The sequence below is a fragment of the Juglans microcarpa x Juglans regia genome, chromosome 6D, assembly GCF_004785595.1.
Source record: "Juglans microcarpa x Juglans regia isolate MS1-56 chromosome 6D, Jm3101_v1.0, whole genome shotgun sequence".
NCBI classification, from domain to species: Eukaryota; Viridiplantae; Streptophyta; class Magnoliopsida; order Fagales; family Juglandaceae; genus Juglans; species Juglans microcarpa x Juglans regia.
This window is the reverse complement of record NC_054604.1, coordinates 35,011,220-35,024,591: the sequence shown is the minus strand read 5'-3', so window position 1 is coordinate 35,024,591 and position 13,372 is coordinate 35,011,220. Positions and strand designations below refer to the sequence as shown.

The window sequence follows — 13,372 nt, the reverse complement described above, 5'->3', positions numbered from 1 at the left end:
AATCATATTTTAAAACTTCATTTTTATTAAATTTTGAAAATTTTGTGAGGTCCAAAGCTCCCAAGCCTCTTAGTAGTTCCACCCCATGTAGAATGATTTACTATCATTTTTTAATTAAAATGGCAGTATAGTCGGCCTTGGATCGTTTTATTTACTCTTGAAGATTAATCTGTTGTAAAAACAAAAAGCTTATGGTATAAATAAATCTGAAGTAAATAATATTTGATGCAGATTCGCATGCATGTGCCCTGCAAGTGTGAATGCCATTCATTTATGCAATATTGATATTTAAATATTATAAAATTTATTTTATGTATCTAGTTTTTTTTTCTAGAATATTTTAATGTAAATAAAAATTTAATTAAAACTGAAAGAGTATTTGACTAAAAAAACATAGCAGTATTTGTTTTGTCCTGGCGAAGGTTCGATGTCTCTCCCGTGTTGGTTTCTCAGGTCATAGAAACATGAACAGGCGGGTTTGGATTGAGAAGCTATCCCAATTTACCTTATTATTATATTTTTTTTAAAATTTTTATATATAACATAATAAATAATTTAATTTTTTTAATTTTAAAATAATAATATTAAAAAATAATATCTTATTAATATTTTATACAAATTTTTATTTTTATTTACAACATCTCGTCTGCTCTAGTGTTACCAATTGCGGTTCTCCAAGATCGAGAGGAAATTCCTTTTATATTATCTGGGTAAGTACCAAGAGGAAGTTTCATGCAAATAATTTATCGGATTTGACAAAGAAACAGCTGTCTCTTTCTCGTGTGGGCGTTGAGTTTCTAAATCTGTTGCCAACGTCGAAGTAGATCCGAGGTGAATGTGGGTGCTCTATGTGCTGTTTTTAGCTAAACATGAGCAAAAATCACGAAGGGTTTCTGGACTCTGGTGAAAAAAGTAGCACATTTAAGGAGAAATAAAAGCTGCAGAAAAACGTAGTCAGTCTAGACTGAGTAAGCTTTTAAGAAAGAGACCAACTGAGAGAGAGAGAGAGAGAGAGAGAGAGAGAGGCAGTTGGGCAATTATCAGAACTAGTTCCCCTAGGAACCAGGGTTCATTTGGGGTTCTCTTGAAGCCGGCATTGTTCCAGTTTGAGGGGCTAGAGAGATTTCATGCATCTTTTATTAAAAAAAAAATTGAGTCTTGAGTTAATGGTAGTGATACTTTCAGGATAGAGAGGTTATTGAAGCCTTATCTCGTTCCGGAACGAAGCTTGGAAGGATAACAGGTTCTTTAACGGATCTTTTAACGCATTTGCTATTTTGTGGGTGTGTTTTAGCTTCAAAATCGAATTGAGAAATACCTTTAATTTTTTCGGCTTAAACATTTATATTTTGATGAGTGGAACTGCCATATTAGAACTTTCTGTGATTCACGTTATGAATTATTATTATGTTTTCTGAGAATCGAGGAATGACTCTGATTGTGCATTTCGTAATATGGTTCTGTTTATAATCAAAGCACAAGAGTTTTCGGTCATAATTTTGAGAAAATTCTGCCGTGGTCGGTGTAGGATGGGAGTACTTGGCGGGTATTTGGGATAAAAAGGTTTAAGGGCTGCTAGTAGGATTGTTCAGAATGGCGGAAGATGCTCAAGAGATGCGGTCTTTGGCCTTGACTCCGACGTGGTCTGTTGCTACCGTGTTGACGATCTTTGTCGCCGTTTCTGTTCTCGTGGAACGATCTATCCACCGATTAAGCTCCGTCAGTAGTATTCTGTATTTTTTTTTTGCTTGTTAAATTCAGCATGGCCTGTTTGACAAATTATCGGTCTATGCATACTTTTTTTATTTAATCTGTTAGAATCTGTTAGGCGGTTTTAAGCATGGGAAGTTGGGTGAGGTTGAAGAACACTAAAACGTTAGACTCTTAGGCTATTGTGTTTCTTTACAATGGTGCTTCATGGCGAGACTGACATTACTTAGATGATGGTTGACTGTAAAGTTTCTGCCAGACAACTTGCGAATTACATGGGACTCATTTGTGTATAATATACAAATGTGAAATATTTGAATCTTCTATATGACTCTGCTTTTCCCATCAAACGGGGTATGTCCCTAGGTTTGCTTAGTCACTTTGGTGACTATCTTCGTGAGTCACAGTAATGAAGCCCTTGAATCTTCTCGTCTGCTGATAAATCATCTATTTTGACAATAATAAAAACCATGGTTGAGATTTATTCAAAGAGAATTGTTTTGGTGGAAAATACCATTGCAACACGATCTTAGCTTCTTACAATGGGCCTCTTTTCTTCAAACTGCCAAATGGAGTTTGTCAGATAAGTTGTTGCCGGTATCATTTATCTAGGTGGATAGTCCCTGATTACACAACCTTGCAATGCTCCACCCTGTCACTTAAGCTTATTCTTGGTGTCCAAGCCTTGAACACAACTATATCTGTATGCTTTTCAATACATCCTTGTGATGTCTTCACCAAATAATGTCGAATTTTTTGGACAACTCAAGTAAGAAGCTTCGGGTTTGAAAAAGTGCATTTCTGTTTCTGATTGCTGAACCATTTGGGGATAAAGGTTTATTGAGTTTCATTGGGTACTAGGATGTTCCATGTCGAGTCAAATCTATCAATTTAGTATTGTATGCACAGAGACTTTTTTGGTGGGCCTCATACCACACTAGATGGTGCCCCTGTTTTTCTGTAGTTAATCTAGACGTCTGATTTGGGTTTGAAGCTTAAACTAATGCAGCTCCCTATATACAGTGAGGCGTACAGGGATTTGATATCTTCAAGTTATTTGATATATATAAAGCTATGAATTCTTAAAGCTATCTCACTCATACATTGTGTTCTTAGTCAAAGTCCATTCATTTGCCCTCTTGTAATGCCTTTTAACAACTTACGTATTTATTCTATCTGAGGTTTTGGCTTTACTGTTGTTTCAGTGGTTGCAGAAAACTAACCGCAAACCCTTGCTTGCAGCAGTGGAGAAAATGAAAGAAGGTATTTGGCATTAAAAGATTATGTTTGGGTAATCAGTGACTCTTAGTTACGTGTTTCTTCATTGTGCTGATATTTGAAATTCCATTTTGCGGACTTCTTTCATCAGAGTTGATGTTGCTTGGATTTATTTCTCTCCTTTTAACGGCTACCTCAAGTATGATATCCAATATTTGCATACCATCGAAGTTCTATGATAGCAAGTTTGCCCCATGCTCCAGATCAGAGATTGACGAAGAACAAGAAAATAATTCATCCCAGGATCGTAAACTGTTGATGGCTTCTGTTCTACCTCACTTGTTTAGGAGGATGTTGAATGAGTTGAATCAGAATACCTGCAAAAAGGCACGTGACTTCTCCTTAAAGATCAACTAACAATTTCTCCTCTCATGAATACTCAAGGAAATTATATATATATATATAGATATATATGCATTTATATTCTGTTTATCTATGCGATATATTATAAATCCCGCTTACCTTCTGGATAGTCTTGAAGTTTCTTCTGTGCCACAGGATCATGAACCATTTGTTTCATATCAAGGTCTTGAGCAGTTGCACCGCTTCATATTTGTCATGGCAATAACTCATATATCTTACAGTTGCCTCACGATGTTGCTGGCAATTGTGAAGGTGGGACATTCTGTATTATACTTACACTCAACCTAACTGAAATGTTCCTTGCTCATTTTTTTCCCATTTAATAGATGTAGGAGCTGCAAAGTCTTGGAGAGATACTGATGTCTTGTTTTGGGGTGATTTCATACTTGTGTTGTATCTTATTTGTTCTTATATTGTCAACCACAAGATACCACTAGTATGAATCATGTTAACTTTGATACAAACAGAAATATTTTAACCATTGGTCAAGACCTGCAAACATGAGAAAGGTACTACTAAGGACTCACCCGAAGCAGTGGTTGCGTACTTTATTTGTGGCCAGTTAATGCTATTAAGTAGAGTAAGTGGTAGAGTACTGATTTCCCTGATTAAGATTGTGAGCACCCATAAAAACAATGAATGAAAATGTAGCAGTCATACATTTCATTGGAAACCATGAAACCATGAAACCATGAAAATGGCTTGCTTGCAGTCAGAGAAACTAGCAACTCAGTCTGGAGTAATATTTTGAATCTTTTGTTGCTTCTTTTGGTTCAAACTTGATATTTTACTTTTGATTATTCCAGACTGGAAGTTTATATGTTCTTCTCTCGTTCTGTAAACTGATATAGGTCTGGGGACACCCAACAGGAGCCATGTATCCTTATAGGTCTGGGGACACCCAACAGGAGCCATGTATCCTTTCCGCTTGAATAAACAACCTATGGAACCAGAAATGAATGCAAACAAAGTTCTGAAACCCGGACTAACCAAGTACTTTATAGGTCCTTGTTAGTATGGTCTTGTCATGACATGCCTTCATAGTCATTTACAAGTAGTATCTCTTACCTTAGGTGCTAAGACTCTGTGTATGTGAAGTAAGAATGTTTTATGTGCAGCCCAATACTCATCCGTTTGATATACAGGGTGATTTAGTTGTAAAAATTGAAAATAGAAGACTGATGTCTTTGCTGTACTGTTATATCGTATAACATGTAACAATTTTACCAGATTCACAGCTGGAGGGTATGGGAGGACGAGGCTCACATGGACCGGCATGATGCATTAACTGGTAAGCTCTGAAGAGGTAATTACTATAATTGAATGACAGTCATCTTTAGTAGTTCCCCACATGTTGATTAAATTATTCCATTAGATAACAGTACATTACCTTCGAGATTATCTACTTGTGCTATGAAGAATGGAGAATCTGTGGACCATCTATTACTACACTGTGAGGTAACAAGAGTGTTGTGGGATGATCTTTCTGAGGGTTGATATTGCCTGGGTTATGCCAATGAGGGTGGTGGATTTGTTGGGATGTTGGTCAAAGTTGCAAGGTTGCAAACAAGTGGCAGCAGTGTGGAATATGATTCCGTTGTGTATTATGTGGTGTATTTGGACGGAAAGGAACGCACGTTGTTTTGAAGATAAGGAACGCACAAGTACTGAGTTGAAGAATTTTTTTTTTCCACACTCTAATGTGTTGGTTTTCCACTATTATATTACATGGGGACAGGATTTCTTGTCTTTAATTTATCGCTTTTAGAATGTTTTTAGGAGTTCCTTTGTATATGTCCTGTGCACAAGGACTATGTTTATTTCATTCATATATATAATATCTCTCTTTTTACTGATAAAAAAAAAAAAAAAGATAACAGTACATTACCCATCTTTCTGACTCTCATTCAGGGATCCTACATTATTTAGAATATGTTACTTTTTAATTGATGTGGTTTGGTATTGCCATTGTATGTTCTTTCTTCTTTTTTTAATATATGTATATGTATATATATATATATATCTTGTAACAGAAATCACAAGAGAGCAGACATTGCGAAGGCAATCAACATTTGTCAAGTTTCATACTTCAAATCCTTGGGTCAGGAATAGTTTCCTTGTCTGGGTGGTAGGTACATTTTTTTTTCTCTTTTGTTGTACTGTATGCTTAAGGCTATAGTAGTGCCTAAAAACACTTAGAAAACTCGTAGACTATAAACTTGCTAAGTATGTATTTGGTTTGGGTTCCTTAACTTAGCTACTTACTCATTGTATTTTTCCTTCTTTTAATCTTCAATGCTAGAGGGATTTAATTGGAGTGTCAGTGAAAGTGTATTTTGGAAATTCTAAGAACATATTTTGAAAAGTAAAATTCAAAATATGTGGGGTTGTAAATGCAGTAATGGGTTACGAGATTTATGGGGTCCTTTCTTACTGTCTGCAAAACTTTCAGCAAATGTCTTTGTTTGCAATAAATGAACCACCATAGGGGATTATTAGAAGGATATAGGCGGTAATGGTAATATAGCTTCAATTCCGAGCATAATGAGGAGTTTAGATCCACTGCAATACTATTCTAGGATTTCAGATTGCAGTCAACTGGATTATTATTATTATTATTAAAAAAACCACCTCAGGGCTATTATTAGAAGGATAATATATACTCTCTTCTCCCCATATTCTGTTTTCAGATTCTTTTATTCTCTCTGTTGATGTAATTGATTTTCCCCTGTAGTTATTTTTCTTACTTTTAATTTTTTCCGCACACGAATACTGCTTTGTAATGACTAGTGCTGTAAGTGTATGCGTGCTTTCTTTGTACTATTTCTTAACTTCTAATTTTCCACACTCGTATACGATTTTTTTTTCCCTCCATGTATGTTTTTCTGCTGTTGTTGTGTTGGTATAATATTTATGCTAAGCTGTATGGTTTATTGATATTGCAGACATGTTTCTTCCGGCAATTTGGGCATTCGGTGGTTCGTGCCGATTACCTTACACTCCGGAAGGGCTTCATCATGGTATGCAGTATTCTCACAAGATCAACAGATAACTTCAGTCTGGCATCCTCTGGTTTTACTGTCAGTAATACAGATTTTTGTTTTTTATTTTTTTAAATCTCCTATAGGCCTGGTCATCCATAGAATATGCCTTTGAGCTACTAATTATGTCCAGAAATTAATTGGAAAAAAAATATATATTTAGAAATTGCTCTCAACGTTAATATTGTTAACGGGGCTCACAGATCTGCTGTGCTCTGAAAAAGTGAAAAAAGAAGTAGTGCAAAAGACAAACTTATGCAACGTTCCAATATTTGGCTGAGAAAACAGTTAGTTGAAGATTCTTCTGATAATAAAGATGAAGATGATATCCATCTATTGACTGCTAGGATAGTTTTGAGGGACAATCTTATGATCACAATCTGTTTAACAGAAACTTCTGTTCATAGAAAACTGCAAATATTTGAATTATTTTAGCAGGTAGTTCGTTCGATTTGTGGTTGTATGCCTTTTTAAAATATTCATGGTTTATCACTTAATTTCAAAAGATCACGCCTTATCATCTTAGCAAGTCTTAACAATTGAGCTTGTCTTGTGTTCCACTGTGGAGTTCCCTTGTGGATTTTTCATTTGTTATTGTTCTCTTGCTATCCCCCGGGTTATGTTTACTATATTCTAAAATGAGATTTCTTCCGTGTCTTCACTTCTGATATTTGGACTATTGAGGGATTGCATTTTCTGCTGACATAGTACAAAAACTTTTATGCCTGCTGCTTTACGAATATTGATTTCTGTTTCTCCTTGTTCATTGCAGAACCACAATCTCACACTAAAATACGATTTTCATGCCTATATGATTCGCTCAATGGAAGAAGAATTCCAAAAGATTGTTGGTGTGAGGTACCTAATATTTTAAAGCCCACTACTTCCATTTCCATGCCTTGTTTGAATAATTTTGTTGTTAGTTTCTGTTCACATATCGGGACCTCTTATCTCCTCATGGAGTTCTAAGCAACGTTATTGAATTGTGCAAATGAGATCAAAATCGAATATTGATTTTCCTCCAGGACAAAATGACCAACTAAGCATTCATAATTTTTTTATCCTATGGGTTCATTGGTTAAACAAACTGCTCTACTTTCTTCTTTATCTCAAAAGCTTACTCCAGATACAAATTCCTGGACTAAAATCATTCAAGGCAAAAAATTTTTAAGAACTTTCATTGAACTCTCATGTAGGGCAAGAGGGAACAGGATTACATGGGGACACTACCAAGTTTCCATTTATTTATGGTTGTATATATGTATTTGTTCCACCAGGAGTTTTTATGTTTTCTTAAGGACAAGCTGGAATTTGGGTCTTCAGGGATTAACTTGACTCTGGGGGCCCTAGGTCATTTTACCTGAGTTGCATTTTTTTTTTTTTCCGTTTAGTATTATTTTGCATGATTGGCTCTCTTGATTTTTCTCTAAAGGGGATTCCCTTCTGAAATTGACATCTAATTTTGCCTATTTGTTTAATCTCTTGCAGTGGCCCACTGTGGGGATTCGTTGTTGCTTTCATGCTGTTTAATGTAAAAGGTACAGCACATTATGGGAAATGAGGCCACAGATAGTTCTTTTGTGCTTGTTTTGGTTAGATGCAGGAAAATTTTGAATTGTGCTGAAGTGAATATGCTTCTGGTCCTTTAATCTTTATTTATTTAGTTTTCTCACTTTTCAAGTGGTTCTTCTGCACCAGTCTCAATGAGCAACATAGCTTGTAGGCTTTTACTTCTTGTCGTGCTGTCTATCCCATCTATAGATTGTAGTTCAATCTATCATACTTGTCATTCCAAATTCTCTAAACATACAATCATTTGTTTCTGATACTTGATACAGGGTCTAATCTTTATTTCTGGATAGCGATCGTTCCTATTTCTGTAAGTTGTATTTTTCTTTCTTCTTTTTCATTTGTAGCTTTCACAGTTACTTATTGGCTGATTGAATACGTTGTGGATTCCAAGGGGGTATCATAGGTGTATTTTCACAAACTAACAGAGATGGTCAACATATTACATCTTAATATTAAATGTCCAGTTGGTGGAACTACCTCAAGAATGCATTTTCTAAATTAAAATTTGATCTTAGATCTGTTACATAGCTGGGAGTTCCATCACGTACATGTCTTGTTACCTGGCGGCTGACTCTAACCTAAAAAATCCGGTTCTATATGTTTGTGTGCAGCTTGTTCTTCTGGTCGGCACAAAGCTGCAGCATGTTATTGCAACCTTGGCATTAGAGAATGCAAGTATAACTGGATTTTTCACAGGAGCAAAGCTGAGGCCTCGAGATGATCTTTTCTGGTTTAAAAAGCCAGAACTCTTATTGTCCTTGATCCATTTTATTCTTTTCCAGGTTGGCAAAAGTTACTATGAAGTATCTGCAGATTGTTGCAATTTTGTTTTCTCATTTTTTTAACGGATTCTCTACTACTTTCATTCTGGAAAGTAAAGCTGATATGCACGGTTCTTTCTTTGTTTTTACTCTTTTTGCAGAATGCATTTGAATTGGCTTCTTTCTTTTGGTTCTGGGTACTGCCTCTTCCTTGACTAGTTTGGCATTTATTTGGAGTGCTGGAGATGACTTTTCAACCAAATATCGACCAATCTCATATTGGCTTGAAAATTAATTTCTATTTTTTACTGGTTGCAAGATCATAGACCGCAAAGGATACACGGGAAAAGATATTTTGTTTCTTTATTTTCTCTGTTAGGATGGAAGATCTGTGCTTAAACTAAACTATCTGTATTGATATCATCACAGTGGCAGTTTGGGTATGATTCTTGCTATATCAGGAGTCATTTGCTCGTGTACCTAAGGCTGATTTTGGGGTAGGCAAACATTTAAATGCTGTCCGTCTTGTTTAGTACATGTTTACAGTCATGACCCTTTTTTATTGTCATTATCCTGTAGGTTTGCTGGACAGTTCCTGTGCAGCTACAGCACCTTGCCTCTTTATGCACTTGTTACTCAGGTATTATTACTGAGTAAAAGTTGGAGTTGAAATATAGCAAAAGCATGAAACTACCTATTTATAAGGTAGTACTCCTGTGGCATAGGTTTGAGCGCTGATGTGATTGATTGAGGAATTATGAGATGGTGGGGAGTTTCTATCTTTTTTGAGAACATGCTCATTTTGATGGCCAATAAAATTTGACAGAGAAACTTCTTTTTATAGGTCGATAGAGAACTTAAGCAACGGGATAAATATGTTTGGTATGCTTTAGCCCCAAATCTAGCCTGCTCTTTAATATTTTTTTTTTTTCTAGGGATGCATTTTTGGAGTCCAAACATGTACAAAAGTCTCCCAAGTACTTGTGTATAATTTGAAGGAGTATAATTAATTTATGCTAGTTATATAGCATGCCAGATAATTTCTGGATACCTGTAAATGATGTTAGCGTGTCCTCTGTGGAATGTCTTTTCCAATTTTAACTATGATAAATTTTCTTGCATCCATTTCTAGCTCCTAATTTGTTTTCTTTATATACTTCATGTGTACTTTGGCTTTTCCTATTTACTTGTTTTAATAAAATTTAATCTTACCTATCAAAATAATAATAATAACGATTGATATTCTTCCTTTTATATTCATCCTTGACCTAATTACTAAATTTGTTTCATGTCTTTCGGTATGATAACGCATCTGTAAATCCCCACTATCCGTTATGTGTAGGACTGGTTTGGCCCTTTCTGCTCTGTTGTATAACATATGCTTTGCATGGCAAGATTGTGTTATTTACTTTCTAAAGAAACTTCAAGTGAGGATATAGATCCCATTAATAGTAGATGTTTCATGCCATCTAATTTTGATCTACTAAGATTTCTAAAAGTATTGGACTGACTTTTTTGTTTTTATTTTGCAGATGGGAACAAATTATAAGGCAGCCTTAATTCCTCATAGGATAAGAGAGACTATCCATGGATGGGGGAAGGAAGCCAGGAGGAGAAGGCGGCATGGCATTTTCACCGATGATTCCACTATACACACAGACACAAGCACAGTAATGTCAATTGAGGAAGACGATCATGAGTTCGTTGATGACACCCCTGGAACTGCCACTGGTGCATGCACTGAAATTGAGTTACAGCCAGCTTCTGATATTGCAACCAGCCCCTTGCCAGTTGCTAATGAAACCTCAAGCAGAGTAGGTACACCCCTCCTTCGACCCTCCGCCTCGGTTTCTTCACCAGCTACATTGTCTTCTAAGACACAAGGTATTCCCAGATCTTGTTCTTTGCCAAGCAGAAGAGAATGAAGTGATCATGAAAATGATAATGAAGAAAAAATGAGCAAACAAATATCAAGTTTGATGAGTTTAGGCTTTGTTCGGGTTTCAGATTATTGAGAGAGAGAGAGAGAGAGAGAGAGAGAGAGAGAGAGATGTGTGCTTGACATATGGTTCCGTACAGCATCATCCGATGTTCTTTCCGAAATACAGATGAATGGTAGAAGTTCATAGAATACTAGAGAATACAAGTTGTGACATGATTAAGTAGATATCAATACACGAGCTTTTGATGTAACTGATTCGTGGAACTTAAAGAATGTACACTTACTAATTGTGATGATGTCTGGTTCTAGTTTCTCTGCTTTTTATCATTAAGCATCCCTCGCGTAGTGGAGCAAAATAAAGGCAGTTAAAACACAAACCTAGAAAGAAAATGTGACTAACGCTGCATAAAATTGTTAAAATTCTTAGCCGATTATTCCTGTTAGATCCAAACAGAAGAAATTCTAGATCTCCTTGAGCCATCTGAACAATTACTAATATTGTTCCCTCTATCATCGCTAGTGGTGACCCGAGAAACCTCAGCCATGACCACCTTGATTTGAACGCTTTTTCAATATTGTTTTATACTCATGTAAAACGGATCGTGGGAACCGCAAACTCTGGGGTCAGGGAAGGTTGGTAGATCCTGCCACTTCAAAACCTTTTGGATTTTGGAATATAATGATACGTATACCATATCATTGGATCATACAAATGTCTTTTCAGGAAGCGAGTAGGAAGCTTTTATTCCAAAGTATTATCTGAATTACAAGTTGAGATTTGTCCTGGTCCTGAAATTCTTGTTTAGGCCCGTTAGTTGCGGACTAGTGGTGGGCTTCATTGTCTTGCTCAGGTGACGAGTTTGGTGGGATAGGTTCAGCATCTTCCTTGCTCTTTTCAGGCTCATGGGCTTCTTGTGCAGCATAACTTCCATGCCCTTGCGGCATCCCTATACCCGGAGGATTGTTGCATTGACATGGAGAAGGTTGACAACATGGTCCAAAAATAGGGGTTTGACAGCCACCGCATCTAGATGCAGGAGGTTGAAAGCTACCGCAATCAGGTGGAGTACCCCAGTTAGGAGGACAAGCTCCAAAACCTTGATTTTTCATGTTACTATTAAGTTTATGCCCGAATCCAACCCCAATACTTGAACCAAAACTAGCTCCACCTCCTGCGCCATAACCCCCTCCAGCACCAAATTCTGATCCAAATTGACTACCTCCTCCAGACCCAATGCCGGTCCCCCAACCAGCTCCTATCCCTTGTCCACCATAACCATAGCCACTTCCTACTCCTTGACCACCAAAACCACTACCAAAGCCAACACCAACTCCTCCCCCCCGATCACCACCACCACCATTGCCATAGCCATAGGCAGTTCCTACTCCTTGACCACCAAAACCACTACCGCTACTGCTACCAAAGCCAATGCCAGTTCCAAAACCCCTGACCACCAAAGCCATAACCAGTTTCTATTCCTTGACCACCAAAACCGCTGCCACCTCCAGAGCCATAGCCAACTCCAAACCCTTGACCACTAGAACCATAGCCAATTCCTATTCCCTGGCCACCAAAACCGCTGCCACCACCAGAGCCATAGCCAACTCCAAACCCCTGACCACCAGAACCATAGCCAATTCCTATTCCCTGGCCACTAGAACTGCTACCGCTACCACTACCAGAGCCATAGCCAACTCCAAACTCTTGACCATCAAAGCCATAGCCAGTTCCTACTCGCTGACCAAAGCTGCCACTACCACTGCTAAAGCCAATGCCAATTCCTAATCCCTGACCACTAGAGTCACTGCCACTATCAAAGCTAACGTCGGTACCAACCCCCAAGCATTATGTTCTCCTCCAAATGTTTTACTATAAGGATGGCCTTTGGGTATTTTGTAACTATCGGTGTCCTCAAGTACCCTGGCATTGCTTAAGCTTAAGCATAGGAGGACCAAAAAACCCACAAAGGTACATTTTAGTGCAACCATCTTTTATGAACTTTTTGTGCTTTGTATAACTTTCGAAGTGATCAAGGTTCTGTGTTATTGATAGTGAGATCTTCACGACTTTATGGAAATGCATAAGCAAGTGTTTGTGGGAAGTGGCCATGCAAGTAACAAAGCACCAAAAGCCTCGCATTAGTTTGTTCTTAGAACCTGGAGTCATGAGCGTTGTGTGTGTTTGTGTTTAACAAAGGAGGGGAGAGTACATACTCTTTTTACAACAGGAAATGGCCATGCAAGTAACAAAGCACCAAAAGCCTTGCATTAGTTTGTTCTTAGAACCTGGAGTCATGAGCGTTGTGTGTGTGGGGTGTGGGGGAACAAAGGAGGACGTACTCTTTTTACAACAACTTCGCTGAGATCTTCAGGGGGCGCAACAAATGAGGTCTTCATCTCACTTAAAAACATCTACGTATTTGCCAAACGATAAAAGGACCCAGTGGACAATCGTGCTAAGGACTTCTGCTTGGTAAGTAATGAATGTTAAATATTTAGGTTGCGTTTGGATGTTGAAGTGGGTTGAGTTGAGATGATAAAATATTATTAGAATATTATTTTTTAATATTATTATTATTTTAGAATTTAAAAAAGTTAAATTATATATTATATTTCGTATTGAAATTTGAAAAAATTATAATGATGAATTAAAATGAATTAAGATAAGTTGAGTAACCAAATGAAGGCTTAAGTCCATTGTAATT

At 37.1% G+C, this 13,372-nt stretch overlaps 2 protein-coding genes across 2 annotated transcripts; one reads left to right on the top strand and one right to left on the bottom strand.

Annotated features, from left to right (window-relative positions):
- Positions 1-817: 817 nt before the first annotated feature.
- Positions 818-10,699, top strand: LOC121234004 (MLO-like protein 11). Its single transcript, XM_041129797.1, has 16 exons — positions 818-1,243; positions 1,529-1,719; positions 2,916-2,973; positions 3,080-3,315; positions 3,487-3,603; positions 4,582-4,642; positions 5,385-5,479; positions 6,297-6,371; positions 7,165-7,250; positions 7,881-7,930; positions 8,231-8,271; positions 8,576-8,746; positions 8,887-8,922; positions 9,155-9,222; positions 9,305-9,365; positions 10,258-10,699. The coding sequence occupies exons 2-16, from the start codon at positions 1,594-1,596 to the stop codon at positions 10,648-10,650; spliced, it is 1,674 nt and encodes a 557-aa protein (XP_040985731.1). The 5' UTR covers positions 818-1,243; positions 1,529-1,593; the 3' UTR covers positions 10,651-10,699.
- Positions 10,700-10,803: 104 nt separating this feature from the next.
- On the bottom strand, positions 10,804-12,709 carry LOC121234006 (keratin-associated protein 6-2-like). Its single transcript, XM_041129799.1, has 2 exons — positions 12,255-12,709; positions 10,804-12,170 (listed from the first exon to the last, which is right to left on the bottom strand). The coding sequence occupies exon 2, from the start codon at positions 12,129-12,131 to the stop codon at positions 11,490-11,492; it is 642 nt and encodes a 213-aa protein (XP_040985733.1). The 5' UTR covers positions 12,132-12,170; positions 12,255-12,709; the 3' UTR covers positions 10,804-11,489.
- Positions 12,710-13,372: the final 663 nt, after the last annotated feature.